At 37.2% G+C, this 18,045-nt stretch overlaps 2 protein-coding genes across 2 annotated transcripts in view; one reads left to right on the top strand and one right to left on the bottom strand.

Annotated features, from left to right (window-relative positions):
* Window positions 1–92: 92 nt before the first annotated feature.
* Window positions 93–11,850, bottom strand: LOC134814595 (uncharacterized). The gene is made up of 7 exons (XM_063822721.1): window positions 11,710–11,850; window positions 11,265–11,395; window positions 6,507–6,591; window positions 5,488–5,714; window positions 3,545–3,662; window positions 1,212–1,404; window positions 93–617 (listed from the first exon to the last, which is right to left on the bottom strand). Exons 2-7 carry the CDS (start codon window positions 11,279–11,281, stop codon window positions 460–462), a joined length of 798 nt encoding a protein of 265 aa, XP_063678791.1. The 5' UTR covers window positions 11,282–11,395; window positions 11,710–11,850; the 3' UTR covers window positions 93–459.
* LOC134814596 (U3 small nucleolar ribonucleoprotein protein IMP3-like) overlaps window positions 4,583–18,045 on the top strand; it is a 32,166-nt gene continuing 18,703 nt past the window's right edge. Inside the window, exon 1 of the mRNA XM_063822722.1 lies at window positions 4,583–4,596. The gene's annotated coding sequence lies outside the window, so the exon portion shown is untranslated. The remainder of the gene's footprint in view (window positions 4,597–18,045) is intronic.

Here is an 18,045-nt window from a genome sequence, read left to right as displayed (position 1 = left end):
AGCTTTGTGAATGACCTTTTTTATCTAATATTTGCTGTTTTATATATGTTTGTGGTATACGATGTTATGATAAGTCGACAAATAGAATTTTATATTATGAGTAAACTTATAAATAAAATAATGAACAGTTCTACTGTTTTTAAAATGACCTTTTCAATTATTCAATCCTAATCATTTGCACCGAAGATTTCGGATTCAATTTCAATAAATAGAAAAATATAGTTCAATGTAAAAACTTAGAATAAAATTTGATAATTCAAAAATGATTAAACAATATAACCAATTAATTTCTTAAGTTTGATAACATCATCGAAAAAAGTGCAAAACTGGATTTCTTCAATCCAGCTCATTATCATGGTTCATCATTCATATGAATTATAAATTTTCATATGAAATATAATTATGACTATACCTAATCGTCTCTCGGTTTGATTACTAAACAAACTATTTTATTAAGATTTACTTAACATTAAAAGCGTCTAGTCGACCGGCCTCGTCACAAATCGCGTATGATCCTTTTTTCTTGGAGACGATTTCTCGGACAGGTTGGAGTCGGAAGTTGAAAATACTCCACTGATTGGTTTGTAGGTATATCTGTAGGCAGAAGCTGGTGGACCCTTGGAAACAACTTGGGTTAGTATATAAATTATGGGAGGGTATTAACAATTAACATTAAGGTCACATTAATCAGAATAATGATGTATATTCCCAACGATCGTGCGTAAAAATAAACATCCTTGAAAAGGAAACATCAACAACAAAAATTGAATTTAAAACATGCATTGAATCGAATAGGGAGTACAAAAGAGCAAAGAGTACATCTAGAAGTTGATGAAGTAGGCAGGTTTATGAATGAACAAATATTAAAACATTCAAGCATACAATTGAAGAGTAAGAAACACCAAGTTTTACATGAATTAACGGAGTGCTTTTCTACACGTATACCACGCATGCTACCAGTCCCCTCGAGGCCATTTTGATGGGCCGTCTTAATGGGCCATTAAAATGGGGCTGTCGAAGTCGATCGAAACGAAATTCTCATTTGCAACAACATGCCATACAAACAAGTAGTACAGACAATAGCTATGCAACATTGCTACATAACATGTTCCCATACCCTAGATTCATACGCTAGATTCGGTTTCAACTATATGCATGCAGTCGAAAATCGAGAATTCAGTTTCGACTGCCGGAAGGGACCGGTAGCATACCTGCAATAATATTCAAAGTTTTCTGCTGACCCACAAAGATGGCGATATATTTCCATGCCCACGTATTTACCAGTGTTATGTTATGACTGGTCAGATTATGACTTGAATTAGTGTGATTGAGGTTCAGGCCCGGCTGAGTTGCTACAGTAATTCTACGTCTTCTGTTTAATGGGTCCGCGGCGTCAACTGCGGTCTGAATACATATTTCACTTACTTTTTACACAAATAAAAGTCAAAAGTAATATGTTAAGTCATCTGATGATAGTATATAATTACTAAGGACTGAGAGAAATTAATTGGAAAACGGAATCACACATACATGATTAAAAGAAACGTTTGACTTCAATTAATCGCCGGCCAAACTTGACAACTTGCATATACGCGCAAGTGCGCGCATCAAAATTCTTAAAGACGCTACCATACTTTTTACATTATATTTATGTGAAATTTTCGCGTCGGGCGCTTAACCTAAAAGTTTAAATGTGATAACCCTGTACTGAAACTAGAGGTAAGTTATAAGGATTCTAGATTCCTTACTAGTTGACATCTTACCGCAGCCCTGCATATAGCACACTGTCTAACAGTTTAATACTTGTGCAGATAGAAAAGTCATCAGCGGATAAAGGTAGGTAGGGTAACTGGTTTATTGCGTCATTTCCGCCAAGGAGCGAGAACTAAAGTCAGCAGGAAGCAGCGGAACTCGGACTTTGACAGTTTTCTGCAGAACAGTCGCAGAAACGTGGTTGCAGGGATTATGTTCAAATTTGGTCATCAACATTATAAGCTGTCATTATTATCTGATCTAACTTAGTTAGAAACCCAAGCCATATAATTTTAGCAGAATACTTATTATTACTCATCTCGATTACAGTGGCTCAAAATGACTCCCATGTCACAAACGCTTAACTCAAATTTATTAACTTAAATTAATTTTCGCGGCCGCCAGGGCCGGTAGTCACGCATCAGAGCAACATGTTACGTTTCCAGGGTGGTATCAAGTAGAGTTCTGTATTTGTTTAGGCAGGGTTGATAACACCCTCAAAGGCGTTGTGCCGCTTGTTTAAAACCATAAATCTTACCACCATGAATTCAATATTGTTTAACTCTGCCACAAGGTTACTGTTATAATTGTCGTGCGATAGGCAGGGGAGACTTTTGTAAGGCTACATTAAGATAAGGGCATTAAGTTTCATAGATCTCAAACAATGGACAATGGTTGATGCTCTGAATGGAAGATAACGTGATCTTCTGATTAGATGATCTACAAAAGGGCCGGGATTATTTTAACTTTTCAGGTTAAAACACTAACTACGGTCGGACAAAGAATGAAAAGGTAATTTTATTCTTGATTCTTGAATTTTTTTTTGACAAAGTCGCGTTTCTCAATATCGTGGGTATCTTGGAATCTAAAATTTTGCCGCACAATTGATAAGGGCCAGTTCATGCTATTACGTCAGCAATATTTAACCATATTTAGACCTCATTTACGTCAGTAATACAATGAATGATAATTGTGTGAAATTAGCGTAAATGTTTCGGCTATTACCGAAACCCTCTTCCCCACTAGTTTCTGACGAAATGAACATGAACCATCCCTTTCAAACCTCATGACCTCACACCACTCGTCAGATCAATAATTTCCCGTAATCAGACAACGAATGGGTTTCATAAAGTTCCAATTAAATCTTTACAAAATGGGCAGAATATTTTCGTTTATCATAATTATCTGATTATTAAATACCACTCGTCACTTCTGGAGAAGTGGGGCTAATTTCCATTCAGTCAGTCATAGATAAAAAGTTTTAGCGTATTAATTAGACTTGATAAAATGGACGGCGTCTCTAAAAGCTCATCCCGTGATTTGTAAAGTAGGGAATAAGATCAGAAATGGAATTAGTTGGCTAAGTCGAGACTCCCAGAGATAAGTTAACATTGCCAGAACCATATACGGTTTCAGAAAATCTAATTTGGAACAGTTTCCAAAACACATAGCATTAGTAAAACCATGGTGGTGCAGAATTTAGGACAGTAGTGAGTCAATTGGAAATTCGTAATCAAATAACAAACGAGCCAATAATTTTGTCCGTAGTGTGGACTATATGACTGAAGTAATATAATAACTTCAAACAATGTTACAGATTACATTTGTATTCTTTCTGTCTATAAAATACTAAATATTTAAGGGCTAGCAACTAGAATATATGCAGTTTATGCACGAACGTTAGAGAAGGCTGATGTTTTTAAATAAGGCTGAAGTTTTTAAATAAACTGAGGTATGATATAATACAATTGACAAGACACAAATCGTGATTTAATTAAGAAAACCAACTTACCGATATAGTATTGTTACTGGCAAGTTTTCTGTAGCTGTCACTAGTCAGAATATTCTGCAGCGTGTTTGAGGGAAATGCTACCATCGTCGTACTTTTCTTTAACAACTTTCTATGATTTCTGGAAAGGAATGTAAATAAGGTTAATTACATGTAAGATAAGAGAATGGTGTGATCCTAATAAGAGTTCGTGGAATATTCCAACTAGCGATTAGATGGAACTGAGAAGGTTAACACTGAGAGAGAGGGAGAGAGAGAGAGAGAGAGAGAGAGAGAGAGAGAGGGAGAGAGAGAGCGCTGTATTTCGCGGGAAGAATGAAACAAAGCAGGTGAAGGATTGTGTGAATAAGGTTTTACAGGCGGATTCTCAGGAAGGTTCAAATTGTAACCCTTGCAAACTGAGGAAGATAACCTGTACAGATATTAGATTTAAACCCTTGTTTAATTTTTCTCTAACCCTTGTTCATGTTAAATCTCTCATATAATTTATATGTTTCCAGAGCCCCTTCACACCTTGTTTATGTTAAATAACTGCGGGTACTACCTTGATGAAAATTATGATAATTACCTTATCAGGATATTCATAACATATTCTAATGATTGAAAAAGACTGGTTGCTCACTGAAAGTAAAGCTGATAAAGACTGGGTACTGGGTATGAGTGATAAACAGACATGGGAAACTTATCATTCGAGGTGTGCGAGCCTGGCTGGAGGGTATGAGGGGTTATCGAGATACGGGGAACTGATTTTAGTTTTATAGACAAAGTTAAAACTGTAATATATTCTGGGAGCCTACTTATGGACTATGAGAAGTAGAGGATAGTCAGGACTTACTGGGACTGATACTAGCTAACTGGAGATACTTATGAATCATAAGAGTATCCCCCTTCTTCCCCCTTCCGCCCCCTCTCACCTACCCCCCCCCCCCCCCCCCCCAATATGCTATGACGAAAACTGTGGAGACATGCATACTCCGACAATGAAGCCACCTTAAGTAAGTAACGGAATTAAGTAAGTTTTATTATTTCAACACTACTGTGTAACAAATAATTTGTATCTCTCACGATATGAACAAATATTTAAAGCCTTGTGTTTCCCCGTGTCCAAATGCAAAAAGCTAGACAGCACTAGAATAATTTCCCTGGTTCCATCCTCCACCGTAGTCACCCCCCCTCTACATTTACCATGTCGATCTGAGCCCACCTTCGACCAATACGTGCGAGCCTTGTCAGATTTCAGTAATTTCATACCAAGTGTATAGTAGTAGAGTTTAACAATTGGCGGCTTATTAATGAGGATTGGAATGTTTGGGTCTAAAACTAAAGAAGAAACTGTAAAAGTTCCTGCATCCTCTGAGTACCGGACCCAGTTGGAGCTGTTGGACGTCACAGTTGGTCCTACCCCCTCCTCCCCTCCTCTTTATTGACTCTAATTACGTTGCAAAAACCCTTCCCCTGCTCTATCAAAGGCTTCTTCACATCAACGCTGCTAACATTCCATGATTATGAAGCCAGATCTGCTTTGTTGGGATGCCCCTTATTAATTTATATAAAACTTAATACTTTTTTAATACTTTTAACACTACTTGAAATAAATTGAAGAATTTTTTGTGTTTCGATCAACGACTTAGTGCTTACCACTATCTGCCCCCTTACTAACTTCTATAAAACTAATGAAAAGAGATAATACCCCCTTATCAATTTATATACAACTTTTAAAAAGAGGTGATATCACTCTAAAATTTCGTGATGCCACTCACTAATTAAAAAGAAAAGATAAATTAATTATTATCGGTACTCAAATTTGAAGGTTTAAAATTACTTATACTTGATATACACCATATATTTACGTATATTTACACCAGAACCAGTACCTGATTTTTTTGAAATGTACTTCACATAATTTGATTCCGAATAAAAATAAATTTTCTTTAACTGAAAGAAACCTGAGATGAGATGAAGTCGCTGACTGAAGACTACAAATTGAGGTAGCAAGGTCACTGGTTGTTAACGGTGACGGGGGGATGTGGTTGCGCGTCTCAGACGCAGAGACCTGGCGCACGAACGCCGGCCGCACCTCGCTCAGCGGGCGCATGAGTTTCTGGCGCTCGCGCTCTAATCCCCGCTCTAACGGCGGGGATGAGGTCGGGGAGGAGGAAGTGTGAGTATCCTTCTGAGAAGAGGAGGAAATTAGTTAGATTATATATTGTGTGTAAGTAAATTGTAAGTGAATAGTGTGATTGAGGTAAGTGTCGTACTTAGTGAATACTTAGCACTGCATAGCTGCAGTAGTTCGGGTTTTAAATACACTTTACACTTTACACAGAGAGATAATACACTAACACCAGACTTTTTATGATTGCAGTTAAAAATCTCGGTTGCCTGCAACCCGACAAACAATTTTAACGCATAAACTTCCAAATGTTAAAAAGACTCCTGGTCGTTTGGTAAGTTCAACAGTTCAGTTAATTAAGATACTCGTGATCTCAAATTTTGCATGTTGTTTGTGCGTAATTCATCCTGCAAACCATTAAATTACCTGGCCAATTTGCAAGTACCAAAAGCATTAAATTCCGCATGTTAATTTGGCATTCCTAATTGTGACAGGTATGACAAGACTGGAGAACTGGAGAAGTACAAATTTATACCCCTAAATGGTCATTTAAAATGGTCTTTTTGAGACTATTAATAGACCACCGCGTTAATAAAGTAACTACCCTATATAGCTATATATATATATCTCTTACAGCTGTCTCCGTAAATCTGTTAATGATCACAAGACAAACAAGCCTATCTTCTAATACCCTTACTTCTCAAAGGACCAAATGTTTATAATTGATCTACTTACTAGATGAGTCTCTACTTATTTACTTACAGGATAAATAAATACATCATTATATTTACTGACAGGATAAATCCCATGTTTCATTAAGTTACAGAATAATTACAATGTTTTGTTACTTACAAGGTAGATCTCGATATTGTCGTCAGTTTGTACCTCTACTGACATAGTCTTAATCTTTCTCCGGGCTGGCTTCCGGCACACGTATCTGAAATGTAATCTTATTACCGCTCTTAGAATCTAATTTATCTTATTATTTGTCTAGAAAGTTATTAAATTATAATTTTTGGTTTGATGACCCCGTAAAATGACCAGGAAGAGATTTAGTCAGGGTCATAGAGAGAAACAATAGAAAAGATAAAGAGTGATAATTTCATGGGTTCGTTCACGGGTCCCACTTTCTCTGAATGCAGTACTGGTCCATTTTGTGAACTTGGTGATCACAATTTAAGATAAGATCAATTATAGCAGAGACCCTGTTTGACCTTTCTAGACTAGCACTACCTGGAACGGGTAATATGGCCCAGCAGGCCACCAGGCCATATTACCTGTTCTATTGCCAGATTATATCCTACTCTATTTAGATAATTAGGTGGATTACCAGCCTATTTCCACCCTCACGTACTAGATACGATCAATTATTAGAACCAGAGAGAGAGATGTATCTAGTAGGGAGAGAGAAGTGAAGCTAATCACTTGATAATCACTTGATAATTAGGATAATCAACAGCACCTCCCACCTTTGTTTCTCAGGGTTACATCTGGTACGTAGTGGGACAGAGGTCTAACGAACAGAGCCGATATGTCTGTGTTTATGAGATCAAGATTTATAGCAATAACACAGGGTGAGCAGTGAGTAGTGGTACCAGGGTGGTACCAGGGTGGTACCAGGGTGGTACCAGGGTGGTAATTGAGTGGTAACAACCATCACAAGTTCTACTCCTGTTAGTGTCATTAGTATGAAAATTGAAAAAGTAATCGGAGACAAACTTGTTCAGAGTTCAGACCTGGTTTTTCAATTTATTTTTAGGCACTATTGTTCAAATAAATATTACTTAAAGTTATAATGATTGACACTGGACACCATAAGGGGGGGGTTAGGGTGAACATTTGGTCTGCTTTGATATTCCGGACTGGACAGTTAAACTGGTTTGCGGGTGGTGTAGACTTAGAGAGAGAGAGAGAAAGAGAGAGAGAGAGAGAGAGAGAGAGAGAGAGAGAGAGAGAGAGAGAGAGAGAGAGAGAGAGAGAGAGAGAGAGAGAGAGAGAGAGAGAGAGAGAGAGAGAGCGAGCGAGAGAGAGAGAGAGAGAGAGAGAGAGAGAGAGAGAGAGAGAGAGAGAGAGAGAGAGAGAGAGAGAGAGAGAGAGAGAGAGAGAGAGAGAGAGAGAGAGAGAGAGAGAGAGAGAGAGAGAGAGAGAGAGAGAGAGAGAGAGAGAGAGAGAGAGAGAGAGAGAGAGAGAGAGAGAGAGAGAGAGAGAGAGAGAGAGAGAGAGAGAGAGAGAGAGAGAGAGAGAGAGAGAGAGAGAGAGAGTTAGAGAACAATGGCTTGTAAGGGTCAGTAATTGTGAGTTCAGATACAATGAAAAGATTTGTACTTTAATATACGTTAACTAGTTCCAGTCGAATAAAAATATTCTACTTTTCTGTACGTTTGTAAGTTAAATAATGACGCGATATATTCTATTTGATCTGGCTTCACAGCGTTACATTTCCTTAGAAATCTTTTTCATTCTTTATTTTTAATAGCGACGTAATTTTGTACCGTAGGACTAAAAATGTAAATCAAGAATACATAACAATTGTGACAAATAATGAACTCAATGAATCCGAGATTGGGATTGAAAATTTCCGGTTTCTGCAAGAATCCACATTCCTTATACAGGCTTGATTTTCCCAGTCTCAAAGCTAAGAAGCTAAGATACCAATTAGTATTAAGTTATTGACGAACTGTGTACGGTCATACGGTGCCGCCCACCGCACATGCCTCAAATACTTGAACTGGACTTCTAATAAAACTTTAATTATTCTGTGAAATTAGCAGTTTTTAGTGGTTATTTCCTCCAAGTTGTGAATTTGGAAAATGGTAAGTTGATCATTTTACTACCACTTTCCCAGCGCGCTTGTCATTTGGTAAAACATTCAGCACTCTAAGTTAATCCTGTAAATTTTACATTATTTTGCAATATTCATAACTATAAACGATTGTACATGCCACTGATTGCTGATTATTATTATAGTGTATAACATCGTGTTAAGATCTTGTGATAGCTAGCTTCTAACCAGCGAGTATGTGAGGGATTGTTGCCTAAGATCTGCAACAAAAAGAGTTAAAAACTCGTTTTAACCAACAGTTCCAAATTTCGATCGAAAAGTCGGTATTGTTAGAACTTGCTGAATAATCTGGTCATTGGCCCTTAACTAATAGTCAATAATTTACATCATGGCTACTCGTGCATAACGTACTAAGGACTGTAATCAGGAATTCCAGTCTATAAATATCAGTATGTTATAGTGCGTATTATTTGAAAGTTCAGAAAATGGAGGCTAATTTGTTAATACAGTTGCGAGTGGTGGAAAAGCCAGCGCAACATTTACAATATTTAAATGTTACTTAGCGTTAAAATGCGAAATACTGCTGCGGTATTAAGTATTAAGTAATGAATAACTTAACATTTGAGGAATCTGAGACTCGCAGCAGCAGTAGTAGAGTATCAGGAGCTTAATGAGAAGCACCCAGTCGTGCAAAAGTAGTGTTCCAACAACGACAGTGTGGCGACACCAATGGCTACAGTCTGTTAAACTTATTAATTTACCATCGTGTAGTCTAGTTGTCGTTATTCGATACGTTACGGCCATCAGGAGGGTAGCTAACACGTGACTTTTACGACGTCTTTGTTGTGTGAGTGATGCCGCCGGGAAGAGGAGGTCTTATGGAAATGTCGTCAGAAGAGGGAATTAGAGGAAACGTAAAGATCACAAAAGAGACAGCTCGACTGGTGGTCCAGCCTTTCAGTACATAAAGTAAGTAATATTTTACTGAGTTTAGTAAACCATATACTGACAGCGAGAGAACAAAGCTTACTGACAAGTAAGAGTGTGACAAGTAATATTTATATAGCTTACACAGTAGTTAAACAATACTGTCACAGTACTTACACACAACTGACACAGTACTTACACACAACTGTCACAGTACTTACACACAACTGACACAGTACTTACACACAACTGTCACAGTACTTACACACACCTGACACAGTAGTTAAACAATACTGTCACAGTACTTACACACAACTGTCACAGTAGCAATCATTTTATCAGTAGCAATCATTTTATCTAGCTTATGCAACGGTTTAAATCGTCTCTTATCAGCTGTTTTATCAACTTTAACACAGCACCGTGCTGTACAGCCCGTTTGTTGTACAATTGACAATGGAATTCAACGTAGCAGATCTACACACACAAGAGGAAGCTTTGCATTCATCAGTGGAAAAAGTTTTAAAAGCTGTCAATACTGCAAATACTGCGAAGAACGCTGTCAATATTGAAAAATTTGAGGAACTGAATCATGCAGCACTCATGAAATGTAACAAGGACACGATGGCAAAACTCATTGAGAACTTAACCAAATCACTGATCAGTAACATTGTTTTATGCAAATCTGCAGCCGGTACCATCGATTATGTTAAGTCAGAACTGATAAAAGTGCAGAGAGAGCAGCTAAAATCTGTGCAGGAGACTGTTCAAACTGAGATTAAAACGGAGATGAAGACATGGAGCGAAATTGCCAGGAAAAACTGCGACAATAAAGCTCCAACTTTGAAGACAGTGAAGAAAGCAGTACAGTCTGCTGTTCAAGACGACGCTCGGAGCAGGAACTTCATCGTCCACGGAGTTCCGGAGGATTACTCCACGTGCCCCGCTGATTTAGCAGATGAAGTACTGGACAAGATTTTGCAACACAATAACCACTCTGATATTGTAGCTGCTAATCGTATCGGTGTGAAGAAACGGGAGGATGGTAGGCCGAGGCCAATCAAAGTGACTATGAATAGTAACGAATCAGTGAAAGAGGCTCTCTCGAGAGCAAATCATTTGAAAAAGTCCCTCTGTACAACCTACCACAGCTGGTTCGTTGCTCCAGATAGAAACCGAGAGGAACAAGCAACACATAAAAAACTTGTAGCTCAATTAAAGGAGAAAAGATCTGCTGAACCGTCGAAGTATCACTATATTAACGACGGAAAAGTTTTGAGTGTAGTGAATGCATATAAGAGATAATTAACTCAGATTAATCTGTTATCTTCTTTGTTGATTTGTGTGCAATTGGGCTGAGTTTAAGAGTTTAGAATAAAGTGCGTGATTTCGCTGAATTTCAAATTTGGTATAGCAACTCGAAGTGCAGACTTTTTGAGATCTGATGAAGTATGGCCAACGGGATTGTTACTCATATAATTTCCCGTGATGATTTTTGGACCATACATTGCTGAATAGCAATCGTGAAGGAAGTCTCACCAGTAGGTTTTATTTAACTAGGCTAAGTTTTCATACGCATATTCTATAGACTATACATTTACTTACTATGATTTATTAAAGGTTAATTTCTGCCCGATGGGAGTGAGATATTGTTTGGTGTGTGAATTTTTTGATTTTATAAGTTGACTTGAAATCCCTTAAGGGTACCGGCAAAAAAAAAAGCTGGTTTCACAACAACAACAGTAGTTAAACAATACTGTCACAGTACTTACACACAACTGTCACAGTACTTACACACAACTGTCACAGTAGTTAAACAATACTGTCACAGTACTTACACACAACTGTCACAGTAGTTAAACAATACTGTCACAGTACTTACACACAACTGACACAATACTTACACACAACTGACGATCATAACTGTCAGAAAGACCACCAAACTGATGTGTAGCGCAAAGTCTGCGCACTGCGCGACGTCTAGGTCTTCTAACTCGTTGAGCCGACGCGCAACTAGGGTGTCGTTGTTTGGTACCTGCGGTAAAAAAAACCTGCTTAGTAAATATGTTTAATAGTTTAATCAAACATCAGGATAAATTAGTAAGTCTAAACGTAGAAAGAACATGACGTGCTAACATATTAATATAGAGCGGGATCATGATTATTTTTACAATGAAGACAAAAAGTAAAAGTTACTTTATAACAGTTCAGTACAATTAAAAATAGATTAAAAATAGAAGTAAAAGTCAATGTATAGCAGTTCAATACAATAAAAAGTTTCAATAAGAGGTCATAAAAAGTGAAAGTTAAGTTAGAATTATAAAATTTAAGTTAATTTAAAGTTAATACCCAACACTGTTGCGGGTCGGAGAGAAGGTGTCTTAGTAAATCTTCGTAGTTGGTTGGGAGGGAGGAGGAGGTTGAGCTAGTCTGGTAATTTGGTGTAGTGGAGTTCGATGTTACTTTATCAGATACATCTCTTCTCAATTTCATTCTACAGGTCAAACCTTGTTACAACCTTGTTACAACCTTGTTACAACCTTGTTGCAACCTTGTTACAACCTTGTTGCAACCTTGTTGCAACCTTGTTACAACCTTGTTACAACCTTGTTACAACCTTGTTACAACCTTGTTACAACCTTGTTACAACCTTGTTACAACCTTGTTACAACCTTGTTACAACCTTGTTGCAACCTTGTTGCAACCTTGTTGCAACCTTGTTGCAACCTTGTTGCAACCTTGTTGCAACCTTGTTGCAACCTTGTTACAACCTTGTTACAACCTTGTTGCAACCTTGTTACAACCTTGTTACAACCTTGTTACAACTTTGTTGCAACCTTGTTGCAACCTTGTTGCAACCTTGTTACAACCTTGTTGCAACCTTGTTGCAACCTTGTTGCAACCTTGTTGCAACCTTGTTGCAACCTTGTTACAACCTTGTTCCAACCTTGTTGCAACCTTGTTACAACCTTGTTACAACCTTGTTGCAACCTTGTTGCAACCTTGTTGCAACCTTGTTACAACCTTGTTACAACCTTGTTGCAACCTTGTTACAACCTTGTTGCAACCTTGTTACAACCTTGTTCCAACCTTGTTACAACCTTGTTGCAACCTTGTTGCAACCTTGTTGCAACCTTGTTGCAACCTTGTTACAACCTTGTTACAACCTTGTTACAACCTTGTTGCAACCTTGTTGCAACCTTGTTACAATCTTGTTGCAACCTTGTTGCAACCTTGTTGCAACCTTGTTACAACCTTGTTGCAACCTTGTTGCAACCTTGTTGCAACCTTGTTCCAACCTTGTTGCAACCTTGTTACAACCTTGTTACAACCTTGTTACAACCTTGTTGCAACCTTGTTACAACCTTGTTACAACCTTGTTACAACCTTGTTACAACCTTGTTACAACCTTGTTACAACCTTGTTACAACCTTGTTACAACCTTGTTACAACCTTGTTACAACCTTGTTACAACCTTGTTACAAGGTTGTTACAACCTTGTTGCAACCTTGTTACAACCTTTTTACAACCTTGTTACAACCTTGTTACAACCTTGTTGCAACTTTATGATATCACATTTAATAGTCAAATAAACACTGATTCAATATGAGGAGTTGTTATACAGAAAGTCTGATAGGAAATCCTTTGAAAATAACTACAAATGGTCTGAACAAAAATTTCTGATTTTTCGTTCTTTATCATGGAAATTGAATTATTAGATCTCTAACGTTAGAGAAGTTACAACTTGGCTAATTTCACTATTTGTTATTAAAATGAATCTAGTAATAGAAAAACGGGGCATGAAATCATATTTGTTTTCTCTAAGAAAGATTGTAGCAAGAAAGTTGTTAAAAAATTGGAACAGCATATTTATGGACAGAACAAAAACTAGATTTGCTGAATTGAACCGTAATTTGCGACTCTTCATAACAGATCAGCGAAAAAATGTGCGAAAGTAAAGATCTGGCTGGATACTGGAGAGGGCGGAGAGGTGGAATACATTTCACTAAATAGAAATATAAATATGGGACAAGTCCCTGATGTACAAGAGGCATGCTACAAACTTCAAACTACAAGAACTCCTAAGTAGCCACAAAGCAAGCAAAACACAACACCAGCCAGCCAAATAGAATATACTAAAAGTCAAAAGAAAAACGGAAGGAAGGTGAAAAGTAAAGTTACGGAAACAGTCACGAACACTGCCTTTAACTCTTCACCTTCCTTCAAGTTCCTTCGTCCAGAAAACTTAACGAAACTGTAAACTTAACGAAAAGGTAAACTCAAACAAACTTGGCAAATAAGAGAAACAGAACCATCTCATGATGGCATAACTGAAATGGTACCTGCCCGATCAGGGTCCCGGGACCTTTTGTGGACTTCCGGGAAATAATTTAAACTTGATTTGTTTCAGGTCTGGACATGTACCGGCAAGATTGCGGAAGTTGCATCAGGTCATCAGGAAATCTCCTAGTCCCTGTGTAAACGATGAAACAAAAATGCCACCTAAATTCTATCTGCCTATTTACATGATGATTTAATTGATCTCTTCTAGATGTTTCTGGACACAACAGGAAAAATGCGTTGTCTAGCCTTAAAACAGTTAACACTGTAAGTCTATAGAATTACACAAAACTCAAAAGTAAATAAAACGTGCAAAACCAGTCAGATTGAGGAATTTACGTCATTATTAATCAGAATGTTCGCATAAATTTCCTGGAGCAAGATATGAGTGGGGATCTCTGATCTGCTTAATGAGATTATCTGAGAGTATAAGGGTAGAAATCACGCTTCTAATTACGTCATAGTATTGGTCACGTATTCAGTTGTAACTGGTAACAGAATCAACAAACGACTTGTTTCTAAACCTGCTGGCAGGCTCTATAGTCTATTAAAACCAATATTAACAAAAGGTCAGTGCGCTGACAACTGAAAAAACAACCCACTACAAGTAGAACATTGACGTCGACTAAATTACGCCATACCACAATCATCTCGTGGCTCATGTTCTGCAAACTAGCTGAGGTCTGTACCGGTTACACGACTAGTTTAAAGGTGGTAATTAGAGGTAAAGGTGGTAAAGTTTAGGTGGTAAAGGAGAACAATTCACAAATAACATATTATTACAATCTCTATTTTTGGTCCGACAAAATTTAAGGAAATTTATAACTTAGTTACACAATAATGCCTGCAAAAAAGCTGCATTTGCTGATTATGTAATAGCATAATGTAATTAGACCATAGCAGTCTAGCGGTGTTGGGTTTATTAAGACCTCTGTTATTACGTCTCAAGGTAAATTGCAAGAAAATCAATTTTTATGCCGTAATTTTAGGAACAAAATGACCAAGATAGTATTATTAGAATATACATAATATATAGAACGAGACAAATACTTAAGAAAAAGATAATCTCTGAAAGTATTGCAGTTTTCCAGGGGCATGTGGTAGTAAAACCTTTAACGGCTCCATAATAATATAATTAATAAAACTATCCCCGATTCCGTTCAACACAAATAACTGAAAATCTAGAACTTTCTCCTCGGGCAAAACTAAAGAAAAGATGTCATAAATACGTTAAATGATATGTAATCTTAAACCTTTTCTCTTGCTTGATTTTTCTTGTGCAATTATCGCGTACCAATTGTAATGTTTAATGCATTGCATGACAAATAATACATATTTTTAATAAATGCTATAGCGTACAAATTTTCGGTATTCTATTTACTGTATTCTATACATTATTATGATCTAAATCTTATTTATTGGCTCAACAAGGCAAGTTGTTTGTTATTGAATTACACAGCAATGCCGCTAAATGAACATCAGCAGGGAATTTTTGCGGTTCATAACTTCAAAAATCTCAAGAACTAATAATAAGGAATTCAATTTTGGAAAGGATATTTTAGAGAATTCAAATGTTTAAAGAAAAGGTACAGTAAAACCCTAATTCACTGCACAATTTGGGGTATGCAGTAAATCGGGATTTCGATGTCCAAGTCGAACCACATGGTTTCACTCTGGACATTATTGGTATTTGGTTCTCAATCAGGGGTAATGGTGGAAATCACTCAAGTAAAAGCGAGGGAGAAGTAAAACAGAGAACTGAGACGACAAATTGGGACACCATCATCGTAGAATGGAGACAATAGAGAAAAATTTACTTATATAATATAGAAGTAACATAACTTATATAATATAGTAGTAACATAACTTATATTAGTGAAAAAATCGGTCAGGTAAAATCACAACATATGTTTACCAGTCCTTAAACTTTCATTTTTATCACCAAGTTCGGTGTGATTTAACAGTGCATGATTAACTCTTTGAGCCAAAACGTCGTTACTTCAACTAAACCGTGACTTGAGTAGTACACACTGACTAGCTTTCCTAATCTCAACACAATTCTAAATATAAAGATATAAGTTGCTGTAAAACTGATCAGCGTATATTCCTAAATTAGGTTTGTCACTAATCAGTATACGTATGTGCAATTACTGCAGCTGGTAGCACTATCTAAACATTAGCATTGAAGCATTGACAGATGTTAATTAACAGATGTTGTGTTGCAGTATAACATACCGTTCCTACTTTTTAAACTAAAAGTAATACTGTGATCGATTTCATTAATCAACAGTTCATTCGTGATAACATCAGGGTGGCCAGGGGAGACCTGGTCGTTTCCCATGTCCATTTGACCAAAGATTGAGGAATCAATGGGCAAAATGAGTATTATTTACATCACTTTTCGTTCAAAATCGAAAAATCCAAAAATGAATACAATTTTTGACCATACTCCACAGGAGGACTATAGTGCAAAGAAACTGCTGCTAACTGCTGCTTACTGCTGCTAACTGCTGCTCACTGTTGCTCACTGCTGCTCACTGAGCAGCAGTTTCTTTGCACTATAATAGTCCTCCTGTGACTCTATTGAAGTGAAATTTAACTATATCTTGCTGTTCATTTTCATCATAAAGGTAAAGCCTTGAAAACAGCAATGCCCATCAATGCCAGTGGTGTAACAAAGAGCCCCTACTGACCCGCTGTGCAGGGGGCACCATCTTAAGGAGGCATCAAATCGTTGTTTAAATGTGGGACAATTTTGAAGTAATTAAAGTAAGAGCAAAACTGCCCGTTTTGCTCTACAAATCACCAAATTTGTCCAATTTTACGTTTCTAATTTAAGAGGGGAGGGGCGCCAACAAGGGGGCGCTTTTTCGGCGGGCGGCACCAACATGCAACGTTACGCCACTGATCGATGCTCATACTTAAACCCATTTGACCAAAAGTTGAGGAATAAATGGGCAAGGGCCAAGGAGGATTTAACCTGTGATGTACTGCTTTGAGAGTCTCTCGATAATTGGAGTAAAAGAGGCTTAAATCATATTATATTGAAATGCATATCACTTTTATAGTAACAAACAACAGGGTGCAAGGAATGCTACATACAGCTAGGACCTTTCACTTATATCCAGAGCACCAAAATCTAAAAACATCATCTCCAGGGTACAAAGAATATTACACCTATGATCTGCCTTCATCTATCATGTAAGAGAAAAAGGGGACTGATCCTAATTCATTTGGTCAAGAAGCTCCATTGTACGTACCTAGCTAACTATACTTCAAAATTGAAAATGCTTATGTTTTGACCGCAACGCCTGAAAATGCACGGCAGAACTAAATAAACTACAGAACTTGAATGAAAAAGAAATATCTAAATAAATTTATCGCTGATCATTGATCAACAACAAACCGAATGTTGACTTTTGTTCCAGTATAAATACAGACATGCAAAACTTTAGATATAATTATAATTTGATGCTATTGTTAAATTAGTCGGAAAAGGGAAATACAGCGTGTATTAATATTATTTAAATATATTAAATTTGTTTTCCAAAAGTTTTCATGAAGTGGATTGAAAATTCGAGCGAGCTAAATTGAATCACTTTACACAGGAGGGCCAACGTGCAAAGAAACTGATGCTAACAAATGGCGCGCGCGCGACAGCAGCAGTTAGCAGCAGTTAGCAGCAGTTTTCAGCAGTTAGCAGCAGTTAACAATAGTTAGCAGCAGTGAGCAGCCTGTTAGCACATAGCAGCAGTTAGCACATAGCAGCAGTTTCTTCGCACTTAGCAACAGTTTCTTTGCACTCTTGTGTCTACAATCGATGATCTTTGAGATCAAATTGTTCTAACAGTTGAAACCAACTTCAAACTTGAATAAAAGTATTTTTGACTTTGATTCCTAATCACCCTCCATGACATGGCAAAAAATGTTTCATTTCGATCACCTGATATGACCGTATAAGGAAGTTAATTTAATTTATCGTTAGGGACTAAGGTTAGGGTTTCAGCAAAGCTTTTATCAAGAATTGAAGTAGGGTTATGATTGCAATCATAATAAAGAGTTAAGCATTAATATAAGGTTTTAAGTATAAATGGTTGTTCAGTGACGGGTAGAGAACGGGCTGAAAAAGTTACGTGATACAGTATAAAGTAATTAATCATCATCCTTAATTAAACATAGCATAAGCATACAAAATTTGTCAACTCTTCCAGACTGCAACTGTTTTGTAAAGCTAAAGCAGAGCTAGCAAAGATCAAGATGCGAAGCAAAATTATAATATTATTGTGAAACAAGTACGCGTAGACTCATGGCCATGTAAAGTTATATAAAACTGTTAACTGCCAA

Source organism: Bolinopsis microptera, chromosome 5 (assembly GCF_026151205.1).
Source record: "Bolinopsis microptera isolate Bmic1 chromosome 5, MBARI_Bmic_1.0, whole genome shotgun sequence".
Taxonomy (NCBI): domain Eukaryota; kingdom Metazoa; phylum Ctenophora; class Tentaculata; order Lobata; family Bolinopsidae; genus Bolinopsis; species Bolinopsis microptera.
Note: the sequence above shows the minus strand (reverse complement) of the source record. Positions and strands in the feature narration are given on the sequence as shown.